The 19,460-nt window shown below is 44.1% G+C and overlaps 1 protein-coding gene across 2 annotated transcripts in view; it reads left to right on the forward strand.

Annotated features, from left to right (window-relative positions):
- The window catches only part of LOC143793195 (vomeronasal type-2 receptor 26-like), a 92,275-nt gene extending 73,266 nt beyond the window's left edge, over nt 1-19,009 (forward strand). For both annotated transcript variants that reach the window (XM_077279945.1, XM_077279954.1), the window contains exons 4-5: nt 5,364-5,487; nt 17,977-19,009. In XM_077279945.1, the coding sequence (XP_077136060.1) occupies nt 5,364-5,487; nt 17,977-18,884 (1,032 nt within the window). In that variant the 3' untranslated portion in view covers nt 18,885-19,009. The remainder of the gene's footprint in view (nt 1-5,363; nt 5,488-17,976) is intronic.
- Nucleotides 19,010-19,460: the final 451 nt, after the last annotated feature.

A 19,460-nucleotide genomic window follows, 5' to 3' on the forward strand; every position in this document is an offset into this window, starting at 1 on the left:
ATCCCCGTTCCTCAAACCTTTTTGCCAAATCGGCTGAGTGGATGTGGAAAGTTCGTTCATCCAAGCAAATTCTTTTAAGCCTCAAGAACTGGCCAATTGGTATTCTTCGTATAGTGGATCTTGGATGAGCCGAATCTGCCATTAAAAGAGAATTGGTGGAGGTCGGTTTACGATAGATTTCCGTCTGTAGCATACCATCTTCTGAAGCCTCGATCAAAATATCCAAAAATTCGAGTTTCCTACCGGATTTAAAGGTAAATTTAATATTTTTGGAATTGGAGTTTAGTTTACCCATGAAGGACTCAAGTTCACTTGTAGTACCTTCCCATATGAATAGCACATCATCAATGTACCTAATCCAATTATGGACTTTACTGATCTCCGGTATATCCTCTCCCAAAAATAAACTTCTCTCCCAGAATCCCATAAAGAGGTTTGCATACGAGGGGGCACAAGAGGCCCCCATCGCAGTCCCTCTTAACTGTAAGTAGATATTTTGATCAAAGATGAAAGTATTATGATTCAACACAAATTCTAGGAGCATCAAAATTAAATCCGCCAACTCACCATCCAAATTGCTGGAGTGTAAATACCAAGAAGCAGCCTCCAGACCGTCCGTATGTCTTATTGAGGTATATAACGCCTCAACATCAGCTGTTACGAGCATCATGTTGTCCTCTATAACTATTTGGTCTATTCTCTGTAACGCTTGATTGGTATCCTTAATGAATGAAGGAAGTGTCAAGACCATAGGCTTCAGGAAATGATCTACAATGTCCGAGATTAATTCACATAGACCTCCGTTACCTGATACAATGGGTCTTCCCCAGGGATCACATGGGTCCTTATGCACTTTAGGAATCAGGTATAGTGTGGGTAATCTCGGATGGCAATCCCGAATCTTGTCCAATAGTGTCTTTGAGACAATGCCAACTTGATGTGCTTGTTCCAATATGGAAACAAGATCCTCCTGAAAAGAAGTCAGCGGGTTGTAACACAATTTACGATAACATGTTTTATCACTTAGTTGTTTATATGCCTGTTTTTCATACATGGAAGTTGGCCAGATGACAATATTGCCACCTTTGTCTGCTGGCTTGTATAGGACATCTGTCCAGGATTTTAACTCTTCCAAAGCTAATTTTTCTTGTCTAGATAAATTATATACACCGGCCTGCTGTGCTGCTAATGTTTCAATTTCACTGGTTACTATTCTGGTAAATACTTCAACTGTAGAACAAAGTCCTAATGGGGGAAATTTAGTGGATTTGGTATATAGGTGGGGAGGAATGGTACTTACCTCTTTGATCTCATTTTCCTCTTCCAAAGGTTCCAATATTTCGAGGGTCTCTAAATCTTCTTCTGTATTTCCCTTACTTTGATCACCAGATTTAAAATGCAATTTTTTCAAAACTATTTTTCTTGCCAAGAGGTGTATATCCTTTATCGAGTTGAAGGCATCTAAGCGAGAGGATGGGGAGAATGTTAAACCCCTTTCAAGGATCCTACAATGGATATCTGTCAATTTGTGTTGTGATAAATTTATTACCTGATATCGATTCCTGTTCTTTCTTGATTTTTGAGATTTGTTAAAAATATCCGGAAACTTGCGGTTATTGCCGCTTCTCAGGTATGTTTCTCTATTGTATTGAGAATCGCTTAAGGATGCATTACTCTCGCTTCCTGATGCACTTGACATATCAGGTCTTTCACGTGGATATTTTTCTGTAGTTTTTGTTTTGGTTTTATATTGCCATCTGTACACCCTTTGATTTTCATAATCTTTCATATCCCTCATATATATTTTTTGACTTACTCTGACTGATCTCTTCTTCCCATTTATCGCTTTCCTTGTTGATATCTTTGAGCCAATTTTCAAATTCCACCGTAGATAGGTCTTTTTGTAATGTACTTTGCAGAGTATCAAGTTCAGATTCCACTTCCCTTAAAGACATGGTATTTTTGTCTATTATTATTTTGATGAATTCTACTGAACAATTTGTTGCGGTTTCAGACCATCTTTTTGTGAGAAGGTCATCATTCAGTTCAAATGATGGATATATCTGGATGCGCAGTCCTCTTGGAACAATTTTCTGGGTACAATAATTTTCCAATGAGGTCTTATTCCACTAAAGTTTAATTTTTCGATGTAAGGCATTTTTGTATTTCTGCATAGTTTCTCTATTGTTAGGAGCAATATCTTGCGAACCACCTGTGACATTCTGCTTAAAAATATTAGTAGCTTTAGTACGCCAAGTACATTCCTTGGCCTTGAGGTCCATACTTGCCGTGCAAATAAAAGTGCTGTGCATAGATACCTGCGGCTGTGGGCTGTTGTCTTTACTGTACCGAGTCCATACAGCGGCATCCCCTCACCTCACAGCCCACAGCCGCAGGTATCTATGCACAGCACTTTTGTTTGCACAGCACTTTATGTATAATCAGTTTACTATCTACTAACTGTTACACCAGGTACATTAAGTGATAGGACGTATCAAACAGATTTACTCCCGTAGTAGGAAGATTGCACGTGTGTGTTTTCTTTGCCCAGTCTTTTTGTATGGCTAATTAAAATGTGATATTTACATCATTGACACAGATATAAAGCCATGGGCTAAATAATGAATCACCACTGTGGAAATTTTGCATATTTAAAAAAAACTACTGCAAATATTACTGTATAATGTAATTATTTATGTGCATTCATTTTTATAAGAACTATTTATTGACAAAATAACATATACCTGCATTTGTAATATATATTTTTTGTATAATTGTATTTTATAGCTTGCATCTATTTTGGGACCAATTATCAATTGATTAGAGCATGATTAGATAATACTTTGTATGATAAAATTAGCCTGTTTGGCATAGTAATATTGGTATTGATACTATATTTGGATTTAATAGTGTCTTTTTTGATGCATTTATATATTTTTCTGTGGTATACCTTTTGGAAGTTGTCTGGGCCTTAGCGGTATCCCTTTCTGTGACATTTTCTTGCTTTTTGTATGGTTTTTAAATTTGTTCTAAATAAAATATTTTTTTTTAACAAGGATCTCTTCAGTATTCGACCCTTATTGGACCGAGAAGGTGAAAATTAAAACCACACTAACTAATAAAAGAACAAATCTGACCCTATCTCAGTGGTAGCTCTCCCCATACTGAGTCCAGAGCAGAATGCGCCAAGCAGGGCGGCGTCAGGTCTCTTATAGACCTGATGCCGCTGTGCGGCCAGACAATCACTATAATAACATAACAAAGATGGCTGCGGTATTACAGTGGATGGCAGACAATTACTCCATGTTCATTGGCGCTGTAAAGAACGCCAGAATTGCAGGGAGGAGACACAATCTCCTGCCTAATCATTCCTGAAATGCTTGTTGCTCCCCGAGTACACCGAGCACAGTGATACTCGGGCAAGTACAGAGTAGTGGCGAGCTTGCTCGTTCATCAGTGATCACTAGCGGTGGATGATGAGACGTGGAGGAAGACCTCATTAAAAACTAGGCCCTATGTAAAGCAGTGTCTCTCGTAGACTTGTAATGCCCATGCATGAAGTGCATGGGCAGACAAACATTTCCCCATGGGGGTGCATTTAAAAAAATATATTTATAGGGATCATAGACTCCCTTGCCCAGAAATTCAATGGCTGTAGCAGCACAGAACACATTCACCATAATGTTCTAGTGGGGGAGAATGATAACATTTCCCCATGGGGGGTACATTTAAAAAAAATAATTTTAAGGGCAGCATAGACACCCTTGCACAAAAAACGAGTGACTTTTGCATCACGGAATACGTTCACCCTGGTGTTCTTATGTTTGTGGATGATGAGGATAAGGAAGAGGATAACACCAAACAGACCAAATCAGGAAGCATATACCCATGTGTCGTTGTGAAGGGGTGCATGAGAATACACCTCCCAAAAAAAGACAATGTATTTGAGGTTATGTTTCACTGATTTCACTTGGTGGTGTACAGAAGTCTTGCCTAATCCAGCCCTTGTTCATTTTTATAAGAGTCAGCCTGTCACATTTTCTGTTGACAGGCGGATGCACTTATCTGTTATGATTCTACCAGCGGCACTAAAAACCGCTCTGACAGAATGCTAGCAGCAGGGCAGGCCAGGACCTCCAAGGCGTAGAGAGCCAGTTCATGCCACGTGTCCAACTTGGATAGCCAATAATTAAAAGGCACAGAGCGATCCCGGAGGACATATGTACAATCTGCAATGTACTCCCACAGCATCTTCCCAAACATTGCACTTCTTGTGACAGCACACCTTGCCTCTGTGCTGGCACAATGGGAGGGTCTGAGAAAACTGTCCTAGAACTTTGCCATTGTTCCCCTGCCTGAGCTGGATTGTACTTCTCTCTCTTTCGCTTGGACTCCTTGGTTGTACAACAAACTCAAACATCTGCTGTCAGCGTTTTTTAAGTAATTCCCCTCAGGTACTGCAACATTTTAGTACACCTATCTGCCTCTGGAAGAAGAGATCGAAAGTTCTCCTTGTAGCATGGGTCTAGAAGTGTCACCAGACAGTAATGAGTGTCACTGAAAATTTTAATAAAGCGAGGGTCACAGAAAAAGCAGGGCAAAATTAAGTCAGCCATGTGTGCCAGATTGCTTACAGGCAAGACTTCTGTGTCGTCACCAACAGGACGACTGATCATACTGTCCTCCTCCTCCCTGTCCTCAGGCCATCCCCGCTGAACAGCTGTGCTTGTAGTACTGTCTATAGCGCATGAACGTAGCTCCCGTTCTTCCTCCTCCTCCTCCTCATTGTCCATCAATTCACGTTGGGACAATATGAGGCTGGGCTGAGTGTTATCACCCAGAATGGTTCCTTGCTCCATGTCCTCTTGCTCTGCCTGCAATGCATCCTCTTTAATTGTGAGCAGAGAGGTTTTCAGAATGCAGAGAAGTGGGATTGTGATGCTAATTATGGTGTCATCGACGCTCACCATCTTGGTGCCATCATCAAAGTTATGGAGGATGGTACATATATCTGACATCCATGTCCACTCCTGAGGTCTTATGTGTGGAGTCTAAACGGAATACCGATGGCTTTGTTGATGCTGGTAGTCAACAACTGCCCTCTTCTGCTCAAAAATAAAAAAAACGGATAGTGGGTGGACAGTTGGATCCAGGATGCAAGAGAAGGCAGGAACCCTCCCCTATCTCTTAAATAACCTTACACCACCAAAAAGCCCTCCCATCCTTATTGTCACATTAGTTAACCCCTTCACTCCCACCCTCTAGATTGTCATGTGGCCTGTCCACCCTGCGGCTCCTTCACTTGTCTCATTTATCAGCATTCAGTCTTTGTCCCTCCGGTAAAGTTCTCTTCTGTTTCTCAGGTCCCAGTATCCCGCTGCTCAGATCCCTGCTCACCTGGAAGCTGGAAAAAGGTGAAACCAACAATTCACACCTGCTGCTATGACTGCATCCCGTGTTCAGAAGGCGAGATCTCCAATATAACTGGTATGTACAGTCTGAGGGGTGTAACCGGCGTCCGGCACCTTCTTATAGAAGACTAGCTGTTTCCAGCTAGCTAACGCTTGGCATGCTCATTGCTATCTAATGAACGCTGCTAGTGATTAAACTAAAGTAAATAATGACAACATTCAACATTCAGTAGCGCTTACGCAGGTGGTAAATTAACTTAAAATGAAGTTAGTGACAATATGTCACGGGGAGAATAGGAGGGCTAATATTCCGGGCCCCTGCAATTTCCCTCAGACTAGGGAAATCCTGACTGACCCTCTACCTAGAGTTTACACTGATGGTGTGCATGTCTAGGCCTCGACCCTCGCCCTGTCTCCTGTTTCAACCCTAGGCTGAAACCACCGCCCACCACCCAGTGAAAAGATCATACACCAATACCCACAGTTAGAACAGACAAGGATAACGGAAAATATACACCACGCCGCAGTCACTCAGGAATACACTATAAATGCGCAGGGCAAAATAAATACAAATATAGGAAGGAGTAAATAAGACAAAGGGAAATACACCACCAGCAACGATACTCCAACTAGTAGCTCACCACTCCAGACCGAGATAACAACGCACAAGACAGAAGCTATAATCAGCGACGCCCAATGTTCAGGAGAACTATTTAAAGGCAATGGGCATGGCCCAGCTTCCAATCCGAGCATCAGGTAAATTAACCCCGGACCAGCTAGACAAAATCTAGCCGACGCCAATGAGCACATAGTGGTCAAAAGCAGAATTACCGCTGTCTGTCGAACGACCTGGTCTGAACAGCGTCCCACATGACAGTACCCCGCCTTCTACGAGGGACCCCAGGGCCCTAACGGCTTATAGGACCCGGCTTGTCCGGATGGCGACGGTGAAAAAACCTGACCAGCCGATCCGCATGAATGTCCGTGGCTGGTACCCAGGACCTCTCCTCAGGCCCATAACCACGACAGTGTACCAAGTACTGTAAAGTGCGGCACACTACACGAGAGTCAACCACCTTGGAGACTTCAAATTCCAAATTACCATCCACCAAGACTGGAGGTGGCATAGGCGCCGCGTCCACAGAACCCACCACCTTCTTTAAAAGAGACCTGTGGAACACATTGTATATCTTATACACCGTAGGAGGCTCCAATTGGTATGCTACTGGGTTAATGACGGCGGTGACCCTAAATGGACCAATAAACCGTGGACCCAATTTAAGGGATGGTATTTTGAGTCTTATGTTTTTTGTGGATAACCACACCCAGTCATCCACACTCAGGTCCGGACCTGGCACACGCCTACTGTCAGCCACACGTTTGTATCTAGCACCCACACGCAACAGTCGCTGTTTAACTCTCCTCCAAACTGATGACAATTGTGCTCCTAACTGGTCCTCCTCCGGACCGCCGGAAGAGCCCCTCTGACTCAAAGTACAAAATTGAGGATGTAGCCCGTAAACACAAAAAAACGGAGACTCCCCAGACAACTTCTGGCGGTGATTATTGATGGCAAACTCAGCCAAAGGAGGAAAGGTAGACCACTCCTCCTGGTTATCAGAGACAAAGCAGCGTAAGTACTGTTCCAAATTTTGGTTCATACGCTCAGTCTGACCATTTGACTGAGGATGAAACGCCGAAGAATGAGACAACTTGATCCCCAGCCATGAGCAAAATGCTTTCCAAAATTTTGCCACAAACTGAGTACCCCTATCAGACACGATGTCAGACGGAACCCCATGAAGTCTGACCACATCCTGCACAAATACCTGAGCCAGAGTCTTAGCGTTAGGAAACGAAGGCAAAGACACAAAGTGCGACATTTTTGAAAACCGATCAACAATCACCAAGATGACCGTGTTCCCAGCTGAGGAGGGCAAATCAGTGATGAAATCCATGGAGATTTCCGTCCATGGCTTACTAGGTACCTCAAGAGGAAGTAGTGTGCCAACAGGACGGGAGCGGGGCGTCTTAGCCCTAGCGCACGTGGTACAAGCTGACACGTATGAGACCACGTCCTTTCGGATCTTGGGCCACCAAAACCGACGTGACACCAACTCCAAGGTACCTCTAACCCCTGGGTGTCCAGCCAGGACAGCATCATGATGCTCCACCAAAACCTTTAAGCGGAGATGAAGCGGTACAAAAGCTTTGTTGATGGGAAGCTCAGATGGTACCTCCTCCTGAGCCTCGGCAATCTCAGCCTCAACCTCGGTAGTGAGAGCCGAAACCACAACACCCTTTTGGAGGATGGGTACTGGATCCTACCGAGGTTCTCCCCCCGGAAAACACCTGGACAGAGCATCCGCCTTAGTGTTTTTAGACCCCGGTCTGTAAGTGACAACAAAATTGAACCGCGTGAAAAACAATGCCCAGCGAGCCTGCCTGGGGGACAGACGCTTGGCTGACTCCAAATACAGCAGATTCTTATAATCGGTAATAACAGTAACCTGATGTACCGACCCCTCCAAGAAGTGTCGCCATTCCTCAAAGGCCAACTTCATTGCCAACAACTCCCTGTTGCCGATATCGTAGTTACGTTCGGCGGACAACAGTTTCTTGGAGAAATAGGCGCATGGACGCAAATCACTCAAAGATGAGCCTTGTGATAGTACCGCCCCCACACCAACCTCAGACGCATCGACTTCCACAACAAAAGGTTTTGATACGTCTGGCTTCACAAGAATGGGGGCTAAAACAAAACTGTTCTTAAGAAATTCAAATGCGTGCACAACGGCCTCAGGCCAAACGGAGAAATTGGTACCCTTTTTAGTCATGTCAGTTAGCGGTTTAGCAATGATGGAAAAATCCTTGATAAATTTCCTATAGTAGTTAGAAAACCCAAGGAACTGCTGAAGTGCTTTTAGGTTATCAGGCCGTTCCCAATGCAGCACCGCTTGCACCTTAGCGGCGTCCATTTTAAAACCAGAAGCAGATACAATATAACCCAAGAAAGGCAACTCTTGAACAGAAAATACACATTTCTCAAGTTTAGCATACAGCTTATTCTCTCTGAGAAGCTGTAACACCTGCCTGACATGATCTAAATGAGTATCACAGTCGCAAGAATATATGAAAATGTCATCTAGGTACACGATAATGAATTTCCCCAAAACATGCGAGAACACATCATTGATGAATAGTGTTGAGCGATACCGTCCGATACTTGAAAGTATCGGTATCGGAAAGTTTCGGCCGATACCGGCAAAGTATCGGAACTGATCCGATACCGATACCCGATACCAATACAAGTCAATGGGACTCAAGTATTGGAAGGTATCCCTGATGGTTCCCAGGGTCTGAAGGAGAGGAAACTCTCCTTCAGGCCCTGGGATCCATATTAATGTGTAAAATAAAGAATTAAAATAAAAAATATTGATATACTCACCTCTCCGACGCAGCCTGGACCTTACCGCTGTGAACCGGCAGCCTTCTTTGCTTAAAATGAGCGCGTTTATGGCCTTCCATGACGTCACGGCTTCTGATTGGTCGCGTGGCGGTCACATGAGCGGCACGCGACCAATCAGAAGCCGTGACGTCATGGAAGGCCATAAACGCGCTCATTTTAAGCAAAGAAGTCTGCCGGTTACCAGCGGTGATGTCCAGGGGCCTCCGGACAGGTGAGTATATCAATATTTTTTATTTTAATTCTTTATTTTACACATTAATGTTGATTCGATACCGATTCCCGATACCAAAAAAGTATCGGATCTCGGTATCGGAATTCCGATACCGCAAGTATCGGCCGATACCCAATACTTGCGGTATCGGAATGCTCAACACTATTGATGAAATGTTGGAACACTGCAGGTGCGTTAGTCAACCCAAATGGCATCACTAAATTTTCAAAATGACCCTCAGGGGTATTAAAAGCCATCTTCCACTCATCACCTTGACGGACTCTTATGAGGTTGTACGCCCCCCTGAGGTCAAGCTTGGTAAACCACTTAGCACCTGCCACCTGGTTGAACAAATCTGGTATCAGTGGCATAGGGTATGGATCACGAACCATAATCTGGTTCAATTCCCTGAAATCCAAACACGGGCGTAATCCACCATCTTTCTTCTTCACGAAGAAGAACCCTGCTGCCACAGGCGAGGATGAAGGCCTGATGTGCCCTTTGCTCAAACTTTCAGCAATGTAATACTTTAATGCTTGTCTCTCCGGACCGGAGATGTTAAACATCCTTGCTTTAGGCAATTTGGCCCCTGGTTTAAATCTGATAGTACAGTCATAGGGGCGATGTGGCGGCAACTCTGAACAACCCTTCTCAGAGAACACATCCACAAAATCCAGAAGTGACTCCGGAACGCTTGAAGTCACAGCAGACACACATGTGGCCAGGCAATTCTCCTGACAGAAATCACTCCACTGGATTATGTCCTGAGTTTTCCAGTCAATTACCGGGTTGTGCATAGACAACCATGGAAAACCCAAAACCACCTGAGCAGGAAGATTCCTGAGCACCTTACATGTAACCTGCTTGGAATGTAGAACCCCAATGTGGAGTTTCACCTCAGCCACAAACTCAGTAATCTCCCCCTGTGAGAGAGGAGCAGCATTGATGGTGACCACGCGGATAGGATGAGGCAGTTTTTCAATCCTAAAACCTGCTGTGCGCGCAAACTCCTCATCAATGAGATTTGTGGCTGAACCACTATCCACAAACACAGTAATTGGCAGCTCACTGCCAGCGATTATAACCTTAGCAGGGAGCATGCATTGAGAAACCACCATGGAGGATATACATAAGCTCAGATTGGTCTCCTCCACACCCTCTGAGCTTAGAAGTTTTCCGCCGTTGCATTTTTCTTAGACAGTAGAGGACAGATGTTAATAAAATGACCAGTCTTACCGCAGTAAAAACAGGCTCCCTGCTTCCTGAGTTCAGGGGCTCAACGCTTCACATGTGACACCCCTGCGATTTGCATTGGCTCCGTGGGCTCACCTGCAGCAACTACACATGAACCTAAACCCTCTCCCATAGGTGGTGTCTCATGCTCCCCTGACGCAAACGGCGATCAATGCGGACAACCAGACTCATAGCGGAATCTAGAGAAGTAGGAGTCTCGTACATCAGAAGGGCTTTTTTTAACCCTTCCAGATACCCCATGAATAAGCTGACTCCGCAGCGCTGGATCATTCCACTGTGTATCAATCGCCCAGCGACGAAATTCAGAACAGTAATCCTCTGCAACTCGCTCCCCCTGGCGAATAGTACGTATCTTAGATTCTGCTAGAGCCATTCTGTCTGGCTCGTCGTAAATATTTCCAAGAAAGGAAAAAAAACTCTCCACAGAGTCAACTGCAACAGAATCAGATGGCAAAGAAAATGCCCATGCTTGGGGATCCCCGCTTAACAATGACAACACCAGGCCCACACGCTGAGCCTCATTACCTGAGGAGATCGGGCGCATACGGAAATATAGTTTGCAAGCTTCACAAAAAGAAACAAATTTACTGCGTTCCCCAGCAAATTTTTCAGACAAAGGAAACTTAGGCTCAGCAACTCTACCTGTCGCTCCAGCTTGCACATTAGATACTGCTAGTCCCTGTTGCTGCACTGCCCCCCTCAACTCAGTGACCTGTAGGGACAGCGCCTCCAAGTGGCGGGTTATGGAAGTCATTGGATCCATGACACAACAAAAAAAGGAAACCCCTTTTTTTTTTTTTTTTTTTTAAAGGCCGATTATAATGTCACGGGGAGAGTAGGAGGGCAAGAGCTAATAATCCGGGCGCCTGCAATTTCCCTCAGACTAGGGAAATCCTGACTGACCCTATACCTAGAGTTTACACTGATGGTGTGCATGTCTAGGCCTCGACCCTCGCCCTGTCTCCTGTTTCAACCCTAGGCTGAAACCACCGCCCACCACCCAGTGAAAAGATCATACACCAATACCCACAGTTAGAACAGACAAGGATAACGGAAAATATACACCACGCCGCAGTCACTCAGGAATACACTATAAATGCGCAGGGCAAAATAAATACAAATATAGGAAGGAGTAAATAAGACAAAGGGAAATACACCACCAGCAACGATACTCCAACTAGTAGCTCACCACTCCAGACCGAGATAACAACGCACAAGACAGAAGCTATAATTGGTGACGCCCAATGTTCAGGAGAACTATTTAAAGGCAATGGGCATGGCCTAGCTTCCAATCCGAGCACCAGGTAAAGTAACCCCGGACCAGCTAGACAAAATCTAGCTGACGCCAATGAGCACATAGTGGTCAAAAGCAGAATTACCGCTGTCTGTCGAACGACCTGGTCTGAACAGCGTCCGACATGACACAATAATAATAATTAAATATCAGAATAATAATAATACATTTTATTCACAGTGTAAAATCAAAAGCAAACTGGATTTGTGTGGTATTGTGGAGGGACGGAGCCTCGTGTGTTGATGTATGGGGATGGAGCCTCATGTGGTAATGTGTGAGGATGCAGCCTTGTGTGGTAATGTGTGAGGACGGAGCCTCGTGTGGTAATGTGTGGGGACGGATCCTCGTGTGGTAATGTGTGGGGACGGAGCCTCGTGTGGTAATGTGTGAGGACGGAGCCTCGTGTGGTAATGAGTGAGGACGGAGCCTCGTGTGGTAATGTGTGGGGATGGAGCCTGGTATGGTAATATGTGGGGACGGAGCGTCATGTGGTAATGTGTGGGGACGGAGCCTTGTATGGTAATGTGCGGTGACGGAGCCTCGTGTGGTAATGTGTGAGGATGCAGCTTCGTGTGGTAATGTGTGAGGACAAAGCCTCGTGTGGTAATGTGGGGGGGGGGCAGGATTATGTGGTAATGTGGTGGGGGGATTATGTGTGGTAATGTGGTGGGGGGTGGGATTATGTGTAGTAATGTGGTGGGGGGCGGGATTATGTGTGGTAATGTGGTGGGGGTGGGATTATGTGTGGTAATGTGGTGGGGGGCAGGATTGTGTGTGGTAATGTGGGGGGGCAGGATTATGTATGGTAATGTGAAGGGGCGGGAATACGTGTGGTAATGTTGTGGGGGCGGGATTGTGTGTGGTAATGTGGTGGGGGATTGTGTGTGGTAATGTGGTGGGGGCAGGATTGTGTGTGGTAATGTGGTGGGGGCAGGATTGTGTGTGGTAATGTGGTGGGGGGTGGGATTGTGTCTTGTAATGTGGTGGGGGGGCGGGATTGTGTGTAGTAATATGGTGGGGGGGGCTGGATTGTGTGTGGTAATGTGGTGGGGGGGTGGGATTGTGTGTGGTGATGTGTTGGGGGCAGGATTGTGTGTGGTGATGTGGTGGGGGGGTGAGATTGTGTGTGGTAATGTGGTGGGGGAGGGATTATGTGTGGTGATGTGTGGGGGGTAGAGCTACTGTGTAGGGGGCAGGATTAGCGAGTAATCACGATGCCTCTTATATATATAGATGGACTCCGCATCGACCACATTCACACAGTGCAGAGCAGGATTGGTGTGCAGGATTTCAGTACCAGCAATGTCTGCAGCGATCACTGCCCAACACTGCCTGCAGCGGTCACTGTTCACTGCCACCATCACCGCCCAGCAGTGTCTCGAGCAGTCACCATCTAGCTCTTTCTGCTGCAGTCACAGCCTAGCACTATCTGCAGCGGTCACTGTTCATTCACCTGCCAGCACTGTCTGCAGCAGGCACTGCCCAACAATCGAAGTAAGAGAAAACAAAGTCCAGCTCACCATATCGACATTCCCAAAGGCTCGGAGCACGGAACCGCTGTGTCAGGGCGTAGACAAACAGGAAAAAAAGGAGGAAGATCCAGCTCAACGATGCAGTGAAAAATCCATAACTTTATTCCACTACCAAAATAGCGTGTAAGGATAAAACATCAGCACATTTAAAAACCAAGATCAACGCGTTTCTGGTGGCTAAGCACCCTTAATCATGATTAAGGGTGCTTAGCCACCAGAAACGCGTTGATCTTGGTTTTTAAATGTGCTGATGTTTTATCCTTACACGCTATTTTGGTAGTGGAATAAAGTTATGGATTTTTCACTGCATCGTTGAGCTGGATCTTCCTCCTTTTTTTTACTGCCCAACAATGCCTGCTGTGGTCACTGTTCACTGCCACCATTACCACCCAGCACTGTCTGCAGTGGTCACTGTTCACTGCCACCGTCACTGCCCAGCATTGTCTGCACTGCTAGCCTTGCTCTACAATTTTTTTAATTTTTTTTCCAAAATTCACAAAAAACAAAAAAAATACTTTATACAGTTTGTTATGTCAGGCTGAGGCCTGTTGTATCTGTGGTGGGAAAATCGTAGATTAGCAGGCATAAGTTGCATAGTTCTGTCTGCTAGCCTTGTTCAACTCATTTTTATTTTTTCAAAAAAATCACCAAAAAACCAAAAAAAATTTATACAGTGTTATGTCAGACTGAGGCCTGGTGTATCTGTGGTGGAAAAACTGTAGCTTAGCAGGCATACGTAGCATAGGTCTGTCTGCTAGCCTTGTTCTACAATTTTTTTTTCCAAAATTCACAAAAAACAAATAAAATACTTTATACAGTCTGTTATGTCAAATCTGTCATTTGTACTCAAATGACACAGGGACATCATGGGGATCGCCACTGGAAGCATTTCTGACTTCTAGGTCCCAGCTGTAAGCAATGTTGTCAGTTTCACGCCATTTTTCCAGTTGCACCAAAAAACATTCCAAAACAAAACCAAAATGGATTTTGCTTGGAAATATGTTAATGTAGATCCAGGGTAATGACTTGTATATAAGGCAAAATAATTAACCCCAGACCAAAATGTTCCTCCACCACTTGGGCTATGTCACATGCAGCGTTTTTCAAGCGTTTTTCAACTGTAACATTGCTTTCAACCAATACAAATGCATTCACTGTGAAATGTCATTGTAACATTTAACAACCCTAGCGGCCATGTGGTGTGTGACACATAAGGACACATCTTGTTTCATTTATGAATGAGGGTCTCTTAAAGTCACAGGGCCTATTTTTAGAGGGGCATCAGGCAGTATTTATATTCTTAAAGGGCCAATATTAAACAGTGGGTCTCCTATGCTGTTATTGCCTATGAAATGAGTGGCTGGGCTGCCAACAATTGCAACACACCTCAATACCCCTTTCACGAGAGGTACAGTAGGTCTGCCTGAAAAAATAATGCTTTGAATGAAAGGCCTGCCCTGCTATCAAGTCATATGCATCCCAATAAGCCTTTGAGCCCAGGTACTGGATGGCCGCAGGAAAACCCTCTTCACACTCTTTAGTTGGTCCTGCCATACAGGTTCCTTATGCATTGAATGCAAGGGCCGCCTTTACCCAAATTTGCAAGCACCCCAATCCCCCCTTGGAAGAAACATGGAGGAGGGGCTCATAAAAAAACTGTCCCATTACCAAGGAGCGGGTCTCCTAGACTCGTACTGCCCATACACTAAGCGTATTGGCTGACCAACATTTCTCGATGGGGGGTAAATTAAAAAAAAAAAATCATGACAAAATAGTGTTTACTGTTTTGAGCTAGGATGATGCCCATGGAGGCCCTCCTCCATGTTTCTTCCCAAAGGGGGATTGGGGTGCCTGCAAATTTGGGTCAAGGCGGCCCTTGCATTGAATGCATAAGGAAACAGTCTGGCAGAACCAACTGAAGACTGTGAACTGGGTTTTCCTGTGGCCATCCAGTACCTGGGTTCAAAGACTTATTGGGGTGTATATGACATGGTAGCAGGGCAGGCCTTGCATTCAATGCAACATTTTTTCAGGAGGCCCTCCTGCACCTCTCGTGAAAGGGGTATTGGGTGTGTTGTAATTCTAGGCAGCCCAGCCACTCATTGCATAGGCAATAAGAGCATAGGAGACCCACTGTTTAATAATGGCCCTTTAAGAATATTAATGCCGCCTGATGCCCCTCTAAAAATAGGCTTTGTGCCTTCAAGAGTCCCTCCTTCAGAAAAGAAGCATGATGGGTCTCCTTATGTGTCACACACCACATGGCCAGCTAGCGTTGTTAAATGTTACAATGACATTTCCCAGTGAATGCATTTGTATTGGTTGAAAGCAATGTTAAAGTTGAAAATGCATCAAAAACGCGGCGTGTGAACATAGCCTAAGTGGTGGAGGAACATTTCATTTTGGGTTAATTATTTTGACTTATATACAAGGTATTACCCTGGAAAGGATTTACCTTTGCATATTTCTCAGCAAAATCCATTTTGGTTTTGTTTTTGTATGTTTTTTGGTGCACCTGTAAAAATGGAGTGAAACTCTGACAGCTTACAGCTGTGACCTAGAAGTCAAAAATGCTTCCAGGGGCGATCCCCATGATATCCCTGTGTCATTTGAGCAGTGTTTTCATCATTTTCAGACATTTTTAGACCATAAAAGGACCCCCGAGGGGGATAGCGGTAAAAATACTTGGGTTTCCCATAGACTTACATTGGGCTCATTGCTCGGGTCGAGTATCTGAGTATCCCAATCTGCTCGACCCAAGCAACCGAGCATTTTAGTATTCGCTCATCACTAGTCATCACTTAATTCTGTGAGCATGCAGCTTTTCTCTTCTTCTCTATTCATTAGCATGCTATTGCAGAAACCCTAACTCCAATATTGTTTAGTTGTGCCCTCCATATTCAATTCTCTAAAAGATATTCCAGGTTGGGACAATCAGGTCACCTGGCCACATACCTCAAAAGACTGTCAGCTTTCTAAGCTTGGTGCTGCCAAATGCGGGTTGCCACTGGTGGGTATAGCTGGCTCTGGAAGACCCCAAGGTCGCAGCAGCTCGAATTCCAGCGTGCCATTGGAAGAGTGAGACTGTAATTTGCATCATCTTGGACATTTACTGGGACAGTTCTATATGTTATTGTCTGTTTGTGGACCAATAAACTATTACCACACTGTTTTACCCTCACCCTGTGTTATCTGAGTAGTATTCTGCCCATGAGAAAGGAGTGTGGACATTAAGAGGGATGAGCCCTGGTCCATGCAGTCTTTTTAAAGACATCTGAGCTTTTAAGAAAAGTTGTCCCCAAATGCTTTTACACATGTAAAATAACAAACAGAGCTCATCTTCATCGGGTCCAGCACAAAGTAGATGGCACAAACCACTGAGCTTTGTGTTTGGCAGCAGTGATGCTGGGCACGTAAGTAGGAACAAGTTATCTGTGTTTTGTCGCTGCTGCCAAAAAATGTTTATCTTCATGAACAAACTAATGTCAATGTGATTCCATGATCTTATTTTGAGGGTGTGAAGGGTTGTGTGGTCTAAAAAAAAGTCTGTGTATTTTGTCCAATTTGTCCAGAAAAAAAATTACCAAAGGAGATGGCGACCCTGCATGCACAAACATGTAGCAGTAAAGTATGGTATTTCTTGTTTATACGGAGAGAGATATGACATGTGATGGGCATTTAGTCATCCAATAAAACTTATTTGTATTTAACATTGATGGAAAGATAGATATTAGACAGATTCACAGACAGAGAGATAGATAGATAGTAGATAATAGATGATAGATAATAGATAATAGATAAATAATGGATAATAGATAATAGACAGATAGATAATAGACACAGAAAATAGATAATAGATGATAGATATTAGATAATAGATAAATAATGGATAATAGACAGATAGATAATAGACAGATAGATATTATGCAGATAGATAGTTAATAGCTAGATAATAGATAGATAATAGATAATTCATAGAAAATAGATAGATAGATGATAGATAAAGCCAAAATATGGGAAGAAGCACTCCACAAAATATTTAAGGAGTTAGGCTACTTTCACACTAGCGGTTTTTGCAATACGTCGCAATGCGTCGTTTTGGCGAAAAAACGCATCCTGCAAAGTTGTTTGCAGGATGCGTTTTTTCCGCCTTGACTAACATTAGCGATGCATTTGCGACGCATTGACACACGTCGCAACCGTCGTGCGACGGTTGCGTCATGTTGTGGCGGACCGTCGGCAGCAAAAAACGTTGCTTGCAACGTTTTTTGTTCCGTCGAGAACGTCTTTTCCGACCGCACATGCGCGGCCGGAACTCCACCCCCCTCCTCCCCGCACCTCACAATGGGGCAGCGGATGCGCTGAAAATCAGCTTCCGCTGCACCCATTGTGCAGCGCAAACAATGCTAGCGTCGGTACGTCGGCCCGACGCACTGCAACGGGCAGAGTACGACGCTAGTGTGAAAGTAGTCTAAGGTGGACTTGGGTCCACATGGTGTGGCGATGTTTTCGTTCCCAAAATCATTTATTATGCATGATAAAGGCTCTTGGGAGCCAAAACGTCACCACACCATGTGGACCCAATAAAGTCCACCATAATCTTTAAGTAATTTTTGCAGTGCTGCTTCCCATTTTTTGTCTTTATATATTTGGCAAGTATACAGATTGTTTGCCGGCAGGGCTGTGCACCCACCTAGTTAGAAAGTGTGCTGCTCCATTATTTCTAAAATAGATAGAAAGATAATAGATAAATATTAGTTATTCTTCCCACAATAAAAGTAACACGTTGTGAAATGTTTCTACAGACAGCGAGATCTGCATGAAATGCCAAAATGACAAATGGCCATTTGAGAAGAGAGACCAGTGTCTGCCTAAAGTGATGGAGTTCATCTCTTACGAGAATGACACAATGGCTTCGGTATTCTCCTGTATCTCGGTCTTCGGATGTCTTGTGACCGGCTTCACATTTGGGATATTTATTTCCTACCGGGACAGTCCTATTGTTAGAGCCAATAACCGGAACCTGAGTTACCTCCTCCTGGTCTCCATCTTTCTCAGCTTTCTCTCTGTGTTTTTGTTCCTTGGTCGTCCCAATGATGTAACTTGTAGATTACGTGAAACCAGTTTTGGATTTTTCTTCTCAGTAGCCGTCTCTTCACTTCTCGCCAAGACTGTCATGGTTTGTGTTGCTTTTAAGTCCACCAAGCCTGGAAGCGCCTGGAGAAAATGGCTGAATGTGAAACTGCCCTATACCATAGTGTTGTTGTGTTCTTCCCTTCAGGTTGTAATCTGTGTTTTCTGGTTGTCTATTTCTCCCCCATTCCAAGATCTGGACACCGAGTCTTATCCTGGGATTCTCATCATTCAGTGTAATGAAGGCTCAGATATCTGGTTCTACTCCATGTTGGGTTATCTGGGGCTCCTGGCAGCTGTGAGCTTTGTTCTGGCTTTCATGGTGAGGACATTACCGGACAGTTTCAACGAGGCCAAGTACATCACCTTCAGCATGCTGGTGTTCCTCAGTGTCTGGATTTCCATGATCCCGGCTTATCTGAGCACCAGAGGGAAGAACATGGTGGCTGTGGAGATATTTGCAGTGATGGCTTCCAGTGCTGGACTTTTAGGTTGTGTGTTTTTCCCTAAATGTTTTATTATTTTGTTTAAATCTGGAATGAATAAAAAAACGGAGCTGCTCGGAAAAAGAAAGGAATGACAGCAAATATTAGGAACCACTGATAATAATGACTAATTCTGTACATTAGACCCATAGAAACCATTTTAAAGTAAGATGTAAGATTCTCTATCAACCTGTGTATGAAATAAACATATAAAAATGTATTATCCCGTTATCTCCAGTAATTGATGTATTTATCAGGACGTCTCATATTTGTATTAGAGTTTGGGAAATGTAGAAATTTCTCTGTGGTTTTGGTAAATGATCTGCTTCCTCCTTAAAGAAAATCTTTTAGCAGTTTCTCCATGTTAAACTGGACTCATCATGGAATAGCGGCTGCAGAGCTGAACACAACACAGCTTTTATCTTATCATTTCCCATCTCCATTGTGGAGATATGAGTTTAGAAATATAGGTTATAATTTATGAAGAACACAAATGGGCATCACCAGAGAATTTCTCTGGGAGCGTGCAGGAAAAGAAGGAACATGTCTCTAGAATGTTAAAAGAACATGCTTTCTCCTGTGAGATGTAATGACAGATAGTCCTGCTCTCTGCCCTGATCTCTGCCTAAAATCTACTGCAGAGTGTGATTACAAACATGTTTAGCTTCCAT

The sequence above is a fragment of the Ranitomeya variabilis genome, chromosome 1, assembly GCF_051348905.1.
Source record: "Ranitomeya variabilis isolate aRanVar5 chromosome 1, aRanVar5.hap1, whole genome shotgun sequence".
NCBI classification, from domain to species: Eukaryota; Metazoa; Chordata; class Amphibia; order Anura; family Dendrobatidae; genus Ranitomeya; species Ranitomeya variabilis.